The sequence below is a fragment of the Leptopilina boulardi genome, unplaced genomic scaffold (assembly GCF_019393585.1).
Source record: "Leptopilina boulardi isolate dan_hultmark-lab unplaced genomic scaffold, ZJU_Lbou_2.1 LbouV2_362, whole genome shotgun sequence".
NCBI classification, from domain to species: Eukaryota; Metazoa; Arthropoda; class Insecta; order Hymenoptera; family Figitidae; genus Leptopilina; species Leptopilina boulardi.
In genome coordinates, this window is record NW_026137932.1 from 1,591,852 (window position 1) to 1,609,317 (window position 17,466).

General features: G+C 23.7%; 2 protein-coding genes and 1 non-coding gene across 4 annotated transcripts in view; 2 read left to right on the top strand and 1 right to left on the bottom strand.

The window, feature by feature from the left end:
• On the top strand, nt 1-6,769 carry LOC127286622 (uncharacterized). The gene is made up of 3 exons (XM_051313113.1): nt 1-179; nt 1,411-1,554; nt 2,232-6,769. The coding sequence occupies exons 1-3, from the start codon at nt 131-133 to the stop codon at nt 2,456-2,458; spliced, it is 420 nt and encodes a 139-aa protein (XP_051169070.1). The 5' UTR covers nt 1-130; the 3' UTR covers nt 2,459-6,769.
• Nucleotides 1,692-1,765, top strand: Trnai-aau (transfer RNA isoleucine (anticodon AAU)). Its single transcript has one exon. It is a non-coding gene; the product is annotated as a tRNA-Ile (tRNA).
• The window catches only part of LOC127286621 (high mobility group protein DSP1-like), a 25,441-nt gene continuing 13,173 nt past the window's right edge, over nt 5,199-17,466 (bottom strand). For both annotated transcript variants that reach the window (XM_051313111.1, XM_051313110.1), the window contains exons 2-5: nt 16,046-16,276; nt 8,621-8,787; nt 7,759-7,933; nt 5,199-7,348 (exon numbers count right to left, since the gene is read on the bottom strand). In XM_051313111.1, the coding sequence (XP_051169068.1) occupies nt 7,241-7,348; nt 7,759-7,933; nt 8,621-8,787; nt 16,046-16,276 (681 nt within the window). In that variant the 3' untranslated portion in view covers nt 5,199-7,240. The remainder of the gene's footprint in view (nt 7,349-7,758; nt 7,934-8,620; nt 8,788-16,045; nt 16,277-17,466) is intronic.

Genomic DNA, 17,466 nt, shown 5'->3' on the forward strand with positions numbered 1-17,466 from the left:
AGTTCTTATTTTGAATAAGTTAACGTACAGTGCCATTTCACAAGTTTGTTTTGTCTCAACAATAACAGTTTCTGAGTGTTCCCAACAAAGTGTTTTTGGAAAAAAAAATTATTATAAATTCAAATTAAAAATGCATATTTTACTCTTTTTTACTATTTGTGTTGTTATTATCGCTACAGGTAATTTTATTTAATTTAAAAAAATAGTTTTTCATTACAAGAATTATAATATAATAATTATTATATAATATTATTAATTATATTAATTTATATAATTATTATAATAATTTATTAAATTATTATATAATTATTATTATATTTATTATTTTATTATTATTTTATTTTATTATATTATTATTATTTATTATTATTATTATTATTATTATATACAATAATTATATTATAAATATAAAGCTAATCAACAAGTTTTCTTTCAATTTTCACATTTAATTATTATTTATTAAACATTTCAAAAAATAAAAAATCTACAATAAATAAATAGAATAATATAATATCTAACATATAATTTTTAAACAAGAATTAAAATTGATTTTTTAGAACCGCCGTGAAAACATTTTTTTAAATAACTTTTAATGAACGTAAAACAAATATTATTATTGATGAAAAATATTTTTAAAAAATAAGAAAAATTATAATAAATTATATAGTCATTTAATTATATTTCGAATGAAATCGTTGCCGAATAATTTTAAAAAATTACATTTCAAAATAAAAAATTATGACACTCTACAGAAAGTATTTTTTTTTTAGAATTAAATAAATTATGAAATTTAAAAAAAAAATTAAATTAAAAAATAGTTAGCTTTAAACTAAAAATTTTTTTTTTGGGTACGTTTTTATATTTATAATGGAACTCATTATGTCCATAATCCCAAAAAGTATGATTGGTTTCTGAATAACGTCAAAGAAATTTTTTTTTTTTTTTACAATTTTACACGTCATCCGCCCTTGTACATTAAATTTATTTATTCCAATATTATTTAAATAACATTTATTGTTAATTAAAATGTTAAATTAAAATTATTATTAATTATTTATTAATATTTTACTATTATTATTATATTTAATTATTTATTAATTATTTTAATTAAAAAATATAATAATAATAAAATATTAATAAATAATTTATTGAAATGTAATTAATTTATTATTATTAATTATTTATTAATATTTTATTATTATTATCTAATTATTTAGATTTATTATTTTGTTATTTATTAATTAATGTTAATAAATTTAATTTTAAATATTTATTTAAATTTTTAATATTTAAAAAAATCTATATATAGATTTGTTAAAAAAGAATTAAAATTTTAAAAATCCTTAAATTTAATATTTATAGGAATTTTAATAAAAAAAAAAAATTAATTAATATACAATTTTGTCTTAGGCGAATCAATTCAGTGTTACAATTGTGTGGATGGACCGGATCACATTCCAGGATTACATAAATGTATTTTACCATTTTCAATAAACGATACAAATCAAAAATGTACAGAAGAACATGGATACTGCATGAAAGGCACTGGTAGTTGTAAGTACATAATAAACATTTTTAAAAAAAAATTTTTAATATTATTTTTACATTTTAACTGTATTTTATTTTGTATTATTATTCAAATTATTATATGTGTAATTTAAAAAATGATTCAGGAGCTTGGTAGCACAGTTGGCCCATTAGCTCAGATGGTTAGAGCGTCGTGCTAATAACGCGAAGGTCGCGGGTTCGATCCCCCCATGGGCCAAAAAAATTTTTTTTTTTCAAATAACGTTAAAAAAATAAAATAATGTTTAAAAAAAAAATTTATTTTAAATTTCATTTTTCTCAAGAAATACAAATAGCAATATATAAATATATTCATCTGATACGTGAATTCAAGTTTATGTAATTACTTTAATGTTAAGCAATTTATAAACTTAATGAAATGACTAAAAATGTAAATTTATACACATTATTTAATTTATATAGTCGGATATATGCAATCTCGTTGTTTTTTTTCTAAATTTATAATTTAACATTCGTAGAATTAAAAAAAAATTTTTTTGTGAAGTCATTTAACCCTTTTGCCTACTCTGAGTTATCCCCACTTCAGCACTATATAATGTATTTCCCATATTCCCCACCAGGCGACCAAATTATCGCTTTTTGTCGATAACGGTCAACTGGCCGTTTATTTTATAAAAATCTAACAATTTAATATTAATTTTCAGTTGATGGACATTCAATAGTGATGCGACAATGCATACCTATTGTAGATGTTATTCCTAATATTAAGACACATGAACTTCCAGCGCCTACAGAACCAGTGGAAATGCAATTTGGTGATGTTCGACTCACGGCTAATATTTGCCTCGGTAATCTTTGCAATGCAGCATCAATTTTAAATGCACGGATTTCATTAGCTATTGTATTTCTCTCTATTTTTCTCAATTTATAATTTTTTTACTCTTTCTTCATTTTAAACATAAATATATAATTTAAATAATGTGTAAAATTGTAAACTGTAAATGTTAATTTAACTCTGTATGTCATTAAATGTTTCTTTTACAAAAGCTTATTTATTATATATTTTATACCTGACGAATACCACTCAGGTGCAAATAGACCTACACTAGGAATTACGTACCGGAATGTAACCGTCACCTAGGCTATTTGAGAAATTAAACATTTTTAGGTTATGTTGCTACGTTCTTAGAAAAAAAAAATCGAACTTACTGATCGCGGATTCCCTTGACGGAGCGATGGCAACATTTCCATCTCGAAGTGGTACTCGAACGGTGTTTTCCAAAATTGGCACACAAAAAAACACTCACTCGCAATTTCAAAATTTTCAGACAATCCCGAACCGCGTGTTAACTGAAAGAATCAAAACTCATTTAATTTTTACTTGCGGTTTTAACGAACACTCCCGATACAAAAAAAAAATTATTTTAATTTATATTAACGTAATAAAAATTACTTTATACAGAGAAGTAAATTAAGAAAAATTAATATATTACTCGATCGCGGGTTTAGAAAACACGAACACACTCACGAAAGATAAAAATTCATTTAATTTAAAAAATGAAAATTGACTTTCTGCTTATGATAGCGACCGTTACTGTAAAAAGCTTGAGTGGGGATAAGTTGGCACTTATTCTTCCGGTTGCGTTTGCAATTACGATTCCGATTATGTTTCTCTTCTGCTCAGGCCTTAAGTTGGGTTGTCATGGTAACGTATAGGAGTGAGAGAAATAAAGAATGTTTTTTATTTCTCTCACTCTTATACGTTACCATGACGACCCTACTTAGATATCTGAGCTGTGGACATAACCTAAGCAAAGAATTAAAAAATTTCACGAATACGTAGTGTTTAGAACGAACCCGACACGCGAAGGTACTTTTCGAAAATGTGATCCCTCCCACTCCTGAACAATTGATGGGCAATGAATTTTTAATCACGTGATCGTAATAGAATAATTTTGAATTTTCCACCAATCACATAAAGACAAAATATCCACGAGAAAGAGATAGGCTCATTGTTTTTCTTCCATTCTTTTATTATTTCTATTTAATTTAAATATTAAAATATTCATACTATAAAAATATAAAAATTTTGCCAAAGGAAAATAATTTTCTATTTTTAAATATAATATATTATTATAAATATAATACATGGAAAATATAGAAAAAATTTATCCCCACCATTTAAAATTAGGGTGCAGTCACATGGAGCAAATTACAGGAATAGATATCGACCAATCAAAATGCATTCTCTTGCGGTAAAGCAGAATTTGCCGGGAAAAACGAAATTTGTATTCTTTCCCATGTGACGAAAAATTTAAATGATGCATAAAACATTAATTACGTCACAAAAACTTATTTTTACTTTATTTAAATCTTAAATTTAGTTAATTTATTTACATAATTAAATTTTATATATTTTTTAATTTAAAATTTAATTTTCTTAAATTTGATTTTTCAAAATTTAGTTTTACTTTAATTTTCACACGTCAATTAAAATAGTCTTCTGTTTATTTCCCTCTTCTCAAGATGATGCTGCTGTCTGCATCCAATAGTCCTTTCTCCAATTGTTGAAACATTTTTTATTTATTGAAAATTAAATAATAAACTTATTCTCATAAAAAAAAAAATAACTTGAAAATTTTTTTTTGTAAAAGTTGCCATTCTTACTATTTCTACTAATTTAATTATAACCTATACATTATTAATTTCTTAAAATTGTATCAAAAAAAAAAAAATTAATTATCAATTACTGTAAAGTAAAAAAAAAAAGTCGAATTTTTAATTAAAACAAAATTTACAAAATTTTGCAAATTAAAAATATTTCAGCAAATAGTTTACACTTTTTTTTTTAATACATAAATGAGAAAATATGCAAATTTTAGTAGCTACATTAAAAAAATTCATTTTAAAAAAAATTAATTATAATAATTATACTAATTGTAAAAAATAATTCTAGTAAATGTGTGACGCGATCTAAAGAAAGGGACCTTAGAAGCAAGAAAATTTCAAGTAAAACTGTCGTAAACATAACCTATAATTCATTTGCTTCTAAGGTCCCTTTCTTTAGATCGCGTTACAAATATAGAAAAAAATTATTTAGTTCATAGAAAAAAAACAAAAAAAAAATAAAAATAAAAATTTGAAAAAAATTACAAACCCCATTACAAAAAAAAAAATAACTTGTATCTCGAAATCAATTTGATAAAAAAAAATATTTAAAAAATGAAATAGGGGAAAAAATAAAAAAAAAAAAATTGTCAGTCCCATCGAATTAGGATTAGAACGACAGTTTAGTGGGGCCCAGGAACTTTACGATTACAAGAAACCACAATAATTTATTATAATACACCTGCTGTACACCGGAAATTTCCCAAAAAGGCAGTGCAAGGCGTTCACACTTTCAACCTCCTTGTACTTATTTCCTTAATAATTCAATTGGCAATAATAATAATAATAATAATAATAATAATAATAATAATAATAATAATAATAATTCTAATAATAATAATAATTTGTAATTTAATTAAAAATTATAATAAAATAATAATTAGTCGAGGAATATGTTTAAATAAATTTTCTTTTTTTTAACGCTATTTGTTTCAAAAAAACAAATTTGTCGACTAATTAATATTTTCTTTTTTTTTCTCGATGAATAAACAAACTTCGATATCTCCATTTTAATTTCATTTTCAGATAAGTTTCCTTTTATTTTTTATTAATTTTTTTTTAATTTTTTTTTGACAAAAAAACGAATAATAATAATAATAATAATAATAAAGAACGATAGAGAGAAGAAGTAGAAGATGAAGACGGTAGGGGGGTGTGGGGGGTAAGGGCAGGGGAAAAAAGAGACGAGATAGAGAGTAAATGGCGATAGCAAGGGCAGGGACCGTATTTTTGTTTTTTCACTATATATATATATATATATATATATATATATATATATATATATATATATATATATATATATATATATATATATATATATATAATTAAATATATATCATACAAATTAAAAAAAAAAAAATTATCCTATATAGAAACGCAGGAGCTAAGAACAATATTTGTTTCTTTTTTTTTTATATATAAAATTATCAAAATAATAGTCGCTTATTTCCTGTCAGTACAAAATATCGAGGAGGAAACAAAAAAACACGAATTATCGCATTCGTTATTAGTAATATTAATAAAAAAAAATTATATTATAAAATAAAATAGAAGTTACAAAAAAAATCGTTTCCTAAAAAATAAAATCACATTATTCGATATTTGCAAGAAAAAAAAAAAAATTTGTTTCGTTTTTGAAATATTTTTTTAAAGAAGGAAAGTTGTTTTTCTAATTCGAATAATTAAAAATCGGAGAAGAAAAAAAGAAAAAGTTGCGAAAAGAAGAAAAATTCGCAGCGCTTTCTTTTTTTTTTTTTTTTTTTAATTCTACTTTACTAATACTTACAGGTACGCAGATGCGATTTTCTACATCGTAGTTTTGTTTTTTTCTTTCTTTCTTTCTTTTTTTTCTTTTTTTTTTAATATTATACGCACGAAGTTTAGCCCCATGCCCTGCAATTGGAGCAAACAAACTGTACAAGGAATTATTATTATTATTTCTTTTTTTATCAATTACACACGACTCCGCTCCTATTATTCTCTTGGTATCGACGGAACGCGATGTTTATTTTTTGTCGTAAAAAAAAAAAAATTATTATTTCGGCTCTCGACTCTCACGAAAAATTAAAGAGAATGAAATACATTAAAAAAAAAAGGAATTCTAAAAAATATTAAGTGAAAAAAACAAGTTTCGATTGGATAAAAAAAATTTCCCAATTTTTTTCTTTTTAAAATAAAATTATTTTTTTGTTTATTACTAAATTTACTGTATTTATTATTACTATTTTATACTTAAAACTTTTTTTTCGGAAAGACAATTATTTTTTTCCGTTTTTGGGTTAAAATTTTTTTTTTTTTTTTTTTTTGAATTTACAAAATTGGGAAAGAGAGCCGAGAGGAGAAAATAAATTGAATGAAGGGCGAGAAATAGTTTTTTAGAGATAAAAAAAAGAGAGAGGAAGAAAGTTGAAAATGTAGCGGAGAAATTCAGCCCCTGCGCCTTTTTTTTCGCGGGAAATTATTCAGAGCGCCATTTAATTCGCAATTTCTCAGTTTCCTCTATCCTACGCCACTTTACATTTTGTTGTTGTTTTTTTTTTTTTTTTACTATCAATATGTTAAAATACAAAGGTCACTCATACAAAATCTCGTGTTTCGCAGCATCACTTTCATACATACAATTTTCATTATATCTTATTTAATTATTTTCATAATTATTATTTTTTTTTTTCTTTGCTTCCTTTAAAATAATTGTCAATTAATCGCGCGGTTTTTTTTTCATTTTTACTGTAAATGAATTATTGTAAATAATAATCGAGGGGGAATTTTTTTTTTTTTTAAAGGGTTTATAAGGGGGGGGGGGAAACGGGGGGAAGAAATGGGACTTGATGGTTAGTTTATTTTGTTCTCCTAGTGTAAGTACGCTCACGCTAAGGTCAATGGTATGTACAGTAGGTGAGGTATGCTTTTTTTTTTTTTTTTTTTTTTCTTTTTTCTCTTCTTTTTTCTTTTATGCTTTTTTTTCTTTTCTTTTTCGGATTCAAGGACACGGGTGATAGATGAGACTTTGACGCACGTTTCCTAACCGAATCAATAAATCTCCTTGCTATTCGTCTTCATCATCGAAGTCATCATCACTTTCCTTTTTCGCTAAATCCGGCGCACCTGCGATCGGTCCACCGTCCTTCATTTTCTTTTTGTACTCTGTCATTTCCTGAAATTAATATAGAAATAAGTTTAGAATTTTTGGTAATACAATTTTCTTTTCTTTCTAAATTGTTTTTTTTTTTTTTTTTTTTTTTTTTTGTTCTTCGTTGGAGAAAATATTTTTTTTCCATATTGAATTGGAAATTATTTATTTTTTATTATAATAATTTATTATTTATTAATTATTTGTTTTTATTCATTATTATTATTGTTTCTATATTTCTATTGAATTAATTTATTAATTACTTATTAATTTATTTCATTATTAAAAATTGACGAACAATGTCATAAATACCAAATAAGAAATAATAATTAAAAATGTAAAATATCGAATTTTTTTAGGCAAATAAAATTATTTAAAGATTTTTTCTAAAGAGGTAGAAATTAAAAAAAAAAATAATAATAATAATGACATACCCTTTCATATCGAGCCTTGTCCTTTTCTGACAAAGCCTCATATTTGCATTTCAACTCTGGACCGGCATCAGACCATCGTTTTCCTAATTCTTTAGCGATATCACCAACACCGTATTCGGGATTAATCATCTTCACCTTTGCACGCTCATCATTGCAGAACCAGAAGAAAGCCGATCTATTTAATCGCAAACAAATTAATTAATTTTATATTGTTCTCTCAATAAATTTTATCATTTTTCTCCAAAATTTTGTTGTATTTTTTTTTTATTTTTTCTTTTTTTAAACAAAAAAATTGTATGTAAAATTATTGTACTTGAATTTTTGAAATTGTAAATTTCTTTTCAAAAACAATATTTGCAATTTTTTTCTCTTTTAATTTTATTTTGAAATTTATTTTTAAAAAAATTAATATTCAAACTTTAACAATAAACAATTTTGTTTGTTTTTTACTGTAAATAAATTCATTATAAAACGAATTTCGAAATTAAGAAAAAAAATTCAAACAGAAAACAACTGTTTACTTAAATAAATAAATAAAAAAAAATCTTAAACTTTTAATTAACAATTAAAATTAATTCCCTCTAATTTTCCTTTGCAATTTTTTTTTTTCAGTTTAAACATTTTGCACATTACAATAAACTGAAAATATTTCAAAGGGAATAATTATTTAATAACATAGCAATTATTAAAAAACAAAAAAAAAAATAAGGTGAATTTTCTTTTTCTTTTTTGTATGAAATCTATTTGCATCGGGAAAATTTCTATATAGAATTTACATTATATAATAAAAAGAAAAAATGAAAAAAAAAAAAAAAGGAATTTAAATGAACGAAATTCCTCTACAGATATAGAGAATACTTACAAGGATCTCTTAGGCGCATTGGGATCCTTGATTTGCCTGCGTTTTTTGCCTCTGCCTGTTATTTTTTCGCCTTTAGGTGGTATATAATTTTGCATTTCCGCATCGTATCTCTTCTTGTCCTTTTCTGCCATCTCATGGAAACGCTTCTTTTCCTTATCGGACATTGTCTGCAAAAAAAAAAAATCATAATTGCAAAAAATTAATTTTATTCATCAGACAATGATGATAATAAAAAATAAATATAAAATAAATTTCAAATTATGAATAAAATTTAAATATAAAAGTCGAATTTTTTTTTTAATTAAAATTTTATTTATAACGTATACAAAAAAAAATTATTACCATTATTATTTTATTAAATAAAAAAATTTGTTTAAAATATCGTTTACATTATAATATATAGAATATAAACGAAACGTTGAAAATTTTCAAGCGTTTTTAAAATATCAGTTTAGTCCCTATAATCTTTTACAATTTTCAGATAAATCAAAACCAGTTTAACCGGCACATTAAACTGCAACGAAACATTGAGAGAGTTCAACCTTTCTGCGCGTATTTTTATTTTTTTTTTCACAAATATTTTTTTATTCCCGTGAAAGTTTTCTTTAAAACCTTCACAAATTTTTGTAAATAAATAAAATATGTAAAAAATTCATTTTTTTACACATTTCTTTATTTTTTTTTTAAAATGATACAATTTTGCAATATAATGCAAACAAAAATTGTATTTTACTAATTTTCTTAAAATAATTAAATTGTAAATTACAATTAAATTAAAATTAAAATTATAAAGTTAAATTAAAGAAAATTAGAAAAATTAAAATAACTAATTTTTCATTAAATTTCTTAAAAATTCTTTAGCAAAATTATTGTAACAATTATAAATTATATAAAATTCTAAAAAAAAAATTATAAATAAAAATGTTTAATTTTTTGAAAAAAGTTAAAAAAAAAAAAAATTATAACCTTTTTTGAATTTTTCTTTTGAAAAAAATTTCTTTTTTTTTTTCAAAAAGGAAAATAATTTCTTTTCAGGTTTCTTTCAAGAAAAACATTTTTTACATTTGAAAAATTTTACATTTAATTTTTTTCTTAACTAAAATTTCTGAGACTCAAATTTTACGAATGAAAATTAGAATTTGAAATCTGAAATTTTACAAAATTTATAAAAAAAAAAAATTATTTCGAAGCTAAATTTAAAAAACCAAAAATGTGTTACAAAAAAAAACAATTTTTTTTTAATTTAAAATTTTTTAACGACATAAAAAAAATTGTATAGCATTAATTTTTTGAAATTAGATAATTCTGTACATTTCGTATTACTAATAAAATATAGTAATTTTTAATTCAAAAATTTTCTTTGCCATAGAAAATAATTAATTTAATAAAAACATTTTATAATTTAATAAAAATAATAAAATGAAAAAAAAAATACAAAACAAGAAAAAAAGTAAATAAAAATTCACAGACAAATTTTGTTCCAATTTTTTTTTTTTTTTTTTTTTTTTTTGCTAAAAAAACCAAAAATGACGTTTGTTGGACAAACTTTTTCCCCTGATTGTACACTATTCTATTCAATTCCTCTAGGAATTGGAATTTAGAGAAAAATTTTGCAAAGTGGCGTCGAAAGTCTGAAACTTTGTAGATTCACAACAGACGAAACTATAAAAAGAAAAAAGGGGAAAGAGAGAGAGAGAGAGAAAGAGACGATAAACCGGAGGAGAAAAGGGGGAAGGCAAAATGCGTAGGTATGAGTAGTATAGAAAACACACGGGGATGGTCGATATATACAAGCGTCGACGACGACGACGTCGACTACGGCGCCAGTTGAACGAATCAAATTCGATTTCCTTTCACCTTTTTAGAAAAACAAAAAAATAAAATTTACCATTCCCTTTTTTTGATAAATTATCTCAAAAAAGAACACTCAAGCAAACTGAGGACAATATCGATAAATCATATTTCTCTCTCTCTCTCTTTTTCTGCGAAAAAGAGTAAAAGAGAGCTTAAAGTTTTGTTTGTTTTTTTTTTTTTTGGTTTTTTTTTATTTTTCCCCCCTCTCCCCCATACTCATACATAACCTTAACTCACTTTAGAATCGATGGGGGAAAATCTACGGCGACGCTTTTCTGCGCGGCTCGATTTCGTTATATTAACGTTTTCCCGGGAGCCAAGAGTAATTTCAGAATTTAAGGGTTTTAATTTCAAAAAGGAGGTCAGTCTTGAGTTAATATCGCGAGCTCTTTTACTTAAATGAGACTTTATTTTTTGCTCTTAAGTATAATTATCAAACTAACGAAAAAATATAAAAAGTCCGCCGTTTAGATGTAATAATAAATTTATTTTTTTTTATATGAAACAAATATAATCAAACTAAAATAACCTCAAAATTGAAAAATGATTTTTTAACGGAAATAAAGAAAAATAAAAATTAATTCCAAACAATTTTAGAAGATTCAGTTAAAAAAATTTTTGGAAAAAAATTATGTTGAGTTAAAATCTTTTGTTACAATATTATTAATATTATTATTATTATTATTATTATCAATCTTATTTTTCTTCTTTGTTTTGATTAACAAATTTTTGAATAATTTATAACCTTGCATTATTTAAATATTTTTATTGTTTTTTTTTTTTAAGTGACAATTTTATTTATAAAAGAAAAATAGATAAAATAATTAAAATTTGTATTAAAAATCATTTTTCAGTTTTTGAGGTTATGTTATAGCCTCTATCCTCCTCAAATTTCACTGTGGGTGTTTTCGGCATTCACTCAGAGTTAACTCTAGAGTTAACAGTGGTGCTCAATGATATTATCTTTGAAAATTTATTTACCTAAATAAAATAATTGATTTTCTATTTTCATCACCCTGAGTTTGAAGTTAGTTGTCCATGTTTGCTTACTTTTTTTTTAATTTATACGTATTTTTTGTTTTTCATTTAAAAATGGAACATATTTTTGCTACCCATAAACGTGTTATTTTTTTAAAGTTTATAATTTTCAAATTTTTCATTATTTCCCTAACTTTAATTAATCTGAATTGTTTTAGAAACTAGATTATTTATTTTAATTAAAGTTGTTTTTTATAAATAAAAAGTTAAAATAATTTTTAATAAAAATGAATTATTATGTTTCAATTTACACTTTTCAAATCAAACAATCCGTTCACAAATTTTGTCGGCCATTAAAGGTTAGGACTGACCCTTTTTCTTTACTCTCGCAAGAAAACAGAGTTAACTCTGGGTCATCTAGTAATAAATTTTTGGGGACTTTTATGAAATCTAGAAACAAAAAAATTTTATTTTAACATTACATTACTAGAATAAAAGGCCCGTTTCACATGTTGTTACAATTGCAAAGCCTGCGCCAATCAAAATGAATCGTCTATGCCAAATTGCCAATCAACAACATTCACAACCAACAGACGAACTGAAAATCAAAATTTACATTTGAGCACCACTGCTAACTCTAGAGTTAACTCTGAGTGAATGCCGAAAACACCCTGTATTTGGCTAAAAAAATATTTAGAAAATAATTTTTAAAAAAAGATGCAAAACATTATAGGAAAATTACAAAAATGTTTTCTTGCTACAAAGAAAGTTTAAAATTTTTAAAGATCTAATTATTCAGTAAATGCAGAGCCAAAAAAAAAAAAGTCGCGGAATTTTTAAAAAGGTCCAAAATATTTTAAAGAAGAAGTTTACTAAAATTTATCAACAAAATATTTTGAAAAAAAAAAAAAAACAAAAGATTTTTAAAGAAAATGAAAAAGGATTCTATAATTGCAAAATTTTCTAATATTCCAAAAGAAGTACAAAAGTTGCTGAAGAAAATTTAAAAAGCTGTAAAATATTATAAAGAAGCTAAAAAAGTTATCTAACTACAGAAAATTTTAAAGAAGGTAGAAATAATTCTGTAGTCGCGAAAAAGATTTTAAAAAAAAGTCATAAAAAGTCGCGAAAGATTTCAAAAAAAAAAAGGTGCAAAAGTTTTTGAAAGCTGCTGCAAAATATATTTTAGAAAGGATGCACAAGTTTATAAATAAAGTGCAAAGGTAATAAGCTGCAAAAGCTTCTTAAAAAATTTTTTTAAAGATGTTCAAAATCTGCTGTAACTATTAAAGTTGCAGAAATTTTTAAACCAGTTGCAGAAAATTCTAAATGTAGTGGATTATAAAATGAATATTCAGATAATTTTGTAGCTAAAAAATGTTCCAAAAAAATTGCTAATGTTCTTTGGAAAATATGCAGGTTTGTAAAGAATTTGTAAAGTCATAAATACAAATTATTCTATAAAAAATCTGCAGAACATAAAGAAATTAAGAGATTTCAAAAATCCAAAATTTTTATTTAGCTACAAACGATTCTAATAAGATACAAATAATTCTGTATAGCCGTAAAAGGTTCCAAAAAAAATTCGTGAAAGATTTTCAAAGAAAACAACAAAGAAACCTACCTAATTTCTCAGCTGTTTGTAAACTATTTTAAACATTTGTGAACAAGGTGCAAAAATTACAAAAGCTTCTTAAAAATTTGGAAGGAAATTCCTCATCATCAGTAACTGCTAAAGAAATTGCAGAATGTTTCAAAGCAGGTGCAAAAGTAAAAAATTTATAATACAGTAAATTATAAAAAAGGTGCAAATAATTATAATGTACCTATATTGTAGCACTAATTTTATAGCATCAAAAACATTTTTAAAAAAATAGTAGCACATCACAAGAAGGTACAAAAGCTTTAAATCTGCAAAATATTTCAAAGCAGATGATTCTAAAAATGCTGTAGAAAATATAAAACTCCCTAATCAAACTAATACGATTTCTCCAAAAGAGTATAAAAACATTTATAGATATAGACGAAAATTAACATTCTTCCTCTAATTCTGTTGAATTTCAGAAGATTTTGCAAAATGTGATGAATTCAAAAGATGTCTTCCTAAAGTAGTTCTACGGACCAATGTATATAGAATACTTGTGTACAGCCTTGCTTTCTCTGACTTCAACGATTTATATCTCCTTTAACTGCACTTGGCACTATGCCTATAGCTCTGCTTCCGGACCTATCATTGGTATCTCTGACCCTGTTTGGGGGTTAAGACATCTGCTCTCTCATCCCCTTTAATTGACTATATACACATGCTGTCACTTGGGAATCAAAAAATGTACCAAAAATCAATTTTTAAACTCATATCATCAAAATAGCGATTCCAAAAACTCCTTAAGAATCATAAAAACAGTATTTAACTCGAAATGATTGATATTTTTAACTTTATTAAATACCACTAAGTGATAAATTCATCTGTAAATAGTAAGAATCATAAAGAATTGTTAAGATTTTGCTCCGAAGTAACAAAATCTTTATTTCAAAATTTCATAATTTTATTCTAAACAGTCGTAAAACAATTATTATAAAACTGAAGTTATCAACGTCGATTCAATACAAATCTTGAAATTTCAAGTAAATTGCACTATTTCCTCGCCTTGGAAGCAATTTTTTGCGTTTGATAATTATTTATTTCAATGCTAGATGCCTTTAAAAAAACAGAAAAATTGCTTCCAAGTTAGGGAAAGCTTTGATTTTGAAAAAAAATTGTTTTTTCACCGACTTGGAAGCTAATTTTCTGTTTTTTTAAAAGGCTTCTAGCATTGAAATAAATAATCAAACGAGAAAAATTGCTTCCGAGGCGAGGAAATAGTAAATTTCTCGAAATTTCTGGATTTTCGTAAAATCCATGACAAAGCAATGATAAATATTGTTTTCCACGCTTCGGAAGCAATTTTCCTTTTTTTTTTAAATGCTTCTTAGCATTGAAACAAATAATTATTATCAAACGAGAAAAATTGTTCAAGTCGAGGAAATAGCATAATACTTGAAATTTCAAGATTTTCGGAAAATCCGTGACAAAACAATGATAAATACTGTTTTTTTTTTTTTTTTTTTTATTTCAGGTTTTGGAGGGTTGAAGAATCAAATTTTATTGATGGGAATTAGAATCCTTAACTTTTACTTTTTTTCGTTGAATCAACGTTGGTAACTTCAGTTCCATAAATAATTTCGGAAAATAGATTTTAATGCAAAAAAGTGAGTACATATTAGGAAGCTTTTATTGGAAAATATAGAAAAAAATTTTGTCCCCTGTCAAAAATTCATAAAAATGGCTAAAGTATAAATTTTTGATATACAAAAAAAAAAGCAGTTTTAGAAAATTTTTAACGACAGATTCGTTTACAGCACAAAAAAATCTATAGAAATCAACGTGTAACCTATTCTAATTTCCAAAAACTGTCTTCAAAGATCTATTATTAAAATCAAAAATTTTATTATGTGCCTGAAGTTCTGAAGGTTCAAATGAACGAAATCATATTTTTGGGTCTATTTTCAAAATTTCTACATTATTTATGAAAAATAAATAATTGAATAAACATTTTATTAAATTATTAATTTATTTTTTGGTACAAAAACCGTATTTTTTAAAATAAAATTTGAACCCAAAGAAGTAGTAAACAAATTTTTCGTTCATTTCAACGTTCTGAAATTGTGGAACATAATTTTATTTTTATAAAAACTCGGAAAGTATTTCTACCATGAAAAATCGTATTTTTAACCGTAAGAATTATTCTCGACAGTTATTTTTTTCGTCAATAATTTTTGGCAATAATTTATATGGAAAAATGTGCTTACAGATTTAAATTATCGTTCTGCATATCACAACAAAAAATTTCAAGACGTTCTAAATTTAATTTATTACAATTTTCATTTGTCAGAATTTTATTTCCCAAAATTAACTTTTAACCGAATTCTTATTCTTTCTAATTATATTATTTAAAGAGAAATTTCCGAATTTCTAAATTACAGAATTGTTTCTTAAACAAATTTTCATTTCGCAGATTTTATATTTCATCGAATTTTAATTTTACAGATTTTTAATTTCATTAAATTTGTCAGAATTATTACATACTTCCTCGAATTTTCATTAGACAGAATAGTTATTTAAAAAAAAATTTTATTTTAACAGTAAAAATATTAGAAAGAATTCTTTTCTAGTTCGAATTTTCATTTATTTGAATTTACATTATGCAGAATTCCTGAAATGACGAATTTTTATTTTACAGAATTTTCATTTGTTCGAATAAATATTCGAAAAATTCGGGCGCAAGTTTTCAAAAAAAAAACAATCATAATTTTGTTGATAACTTCTGATTGGTCAATTTTTAAATTTGTGCCCAAAGTTTATCTATCCGATATTTATTCAGAAAAATAAAAATTCGACGTTTTAACAATTTTGTCAAATGTAAATTCGAACAAATAAAAATTAGAAAAAAAAATAAAAATTTTGTTTCTTTTTTAATTTTTTTTTGAGAACATTTTCAATTTTGTAAATCCTTATAAATTGTTAAAAAAAAAAAAAAAAATTCACAAACTCACCTTCCATCTCGATGCGCATTTTTTTGAAAATTCCTGGAAAACAATATTTTCCTCGGGATGTTTTTTCTTGTGCTCCTGACGACAAGTCTGAACGAAAAAAGCGTAAGCGGTCATTCTTCCCCTTGGTTTCACTGTTTTTCCTCCTCTTGGCATTATTTTGTCTTGTAGTAAAATATGCGCGTTATTTGCCTGAAGATTATTCTGTTGTTGCGTTACTTGCTGCAGCTGATGCTGAAATGACAAAATAAAAAAACAAATCATTAGATTTCATTGTTTTATTTATCACATTTATTTTCTTTTTTTTTTTTTTTGGTAAATGAATTCATGAATAATAAAACATGAGAGAAATGAATATTTAAAAAAAAATTTTTTTTTCTTCTATTTTGAAAAAAAACAATTTAAAATAAATTTTCTTTAAAAAATATTAAGATTCAATTTTTAGATATTAAAAATAGAGAAAATTAATGTGAGAATTTTGATTTTTTTTTCTGCTTCTATATAAAGTGTTAGTTTCCACCTCTAAGTAATGTAGAAATGAACACTAAGACTACACGTGCAAACTTTCGAGCACTTGGGGGGATTCCGTGGGAATATTTATATAAAACTTTCAATTTCATCCACAGCTCCAGATCTTTCCAAGTATTTACTATAGTTTCTTCTATACGATGATTTTCGATAATCATAGATAATTTTAAGAAATTTTAAAAATATTTATTAATAATTTTATATTCAAAAAAAAAAAAAAAATTATAAATTAATTTTTACTAAATAAATTTAATAAACGGAAAATTGGAATTAAAAGTATCTAAAGAAATAAATAAATAAAAAAAATAATAATAAAAAAGAAAAAAAAATTACATTATTTTTTTACAGTAGTAAACGAAAAAATAAATAAATTTTTTCCCTAAGTAAAAAAACCTCAATTTTTTTTTTTTAATCGTAAGAAAATATTTTAATATTCAATATTTTTATTTTTTCTTTAATAAAACTGAAATTATTTTTATTACTTGTCCCGTCAATTTATTAAATAAATAAATAAATTATCATTTTTATAAAAAATTATCTCCTCTATATCGTAAATTTTATTATTTTTTCGAATAATAGTGAATTTTTTTTAACAACAGTCAAATAATAATTTTTCTTTTTCATTGCACAATAAAAATTATATATTTTTTCCTTTTTTTTTATTAGGGAATAAATTTTTGTTTTTGTTTTTAATGCAAAAATAATTGTTTCTTTCTTTTTTTTTTTTTTGTAAAAAATTCATTGTGGCCTTTCTGTGAAAAGATTATATTTGTCGAATATAACCCATGAAATTGCTACAGTTTATGTTCATACTGTAGATATTGGTAAAGAAAGAATTTCTGACCGTTTGCGAGTCGACCGCAAATTAAATTTTGAAATACAAAAATATATATATA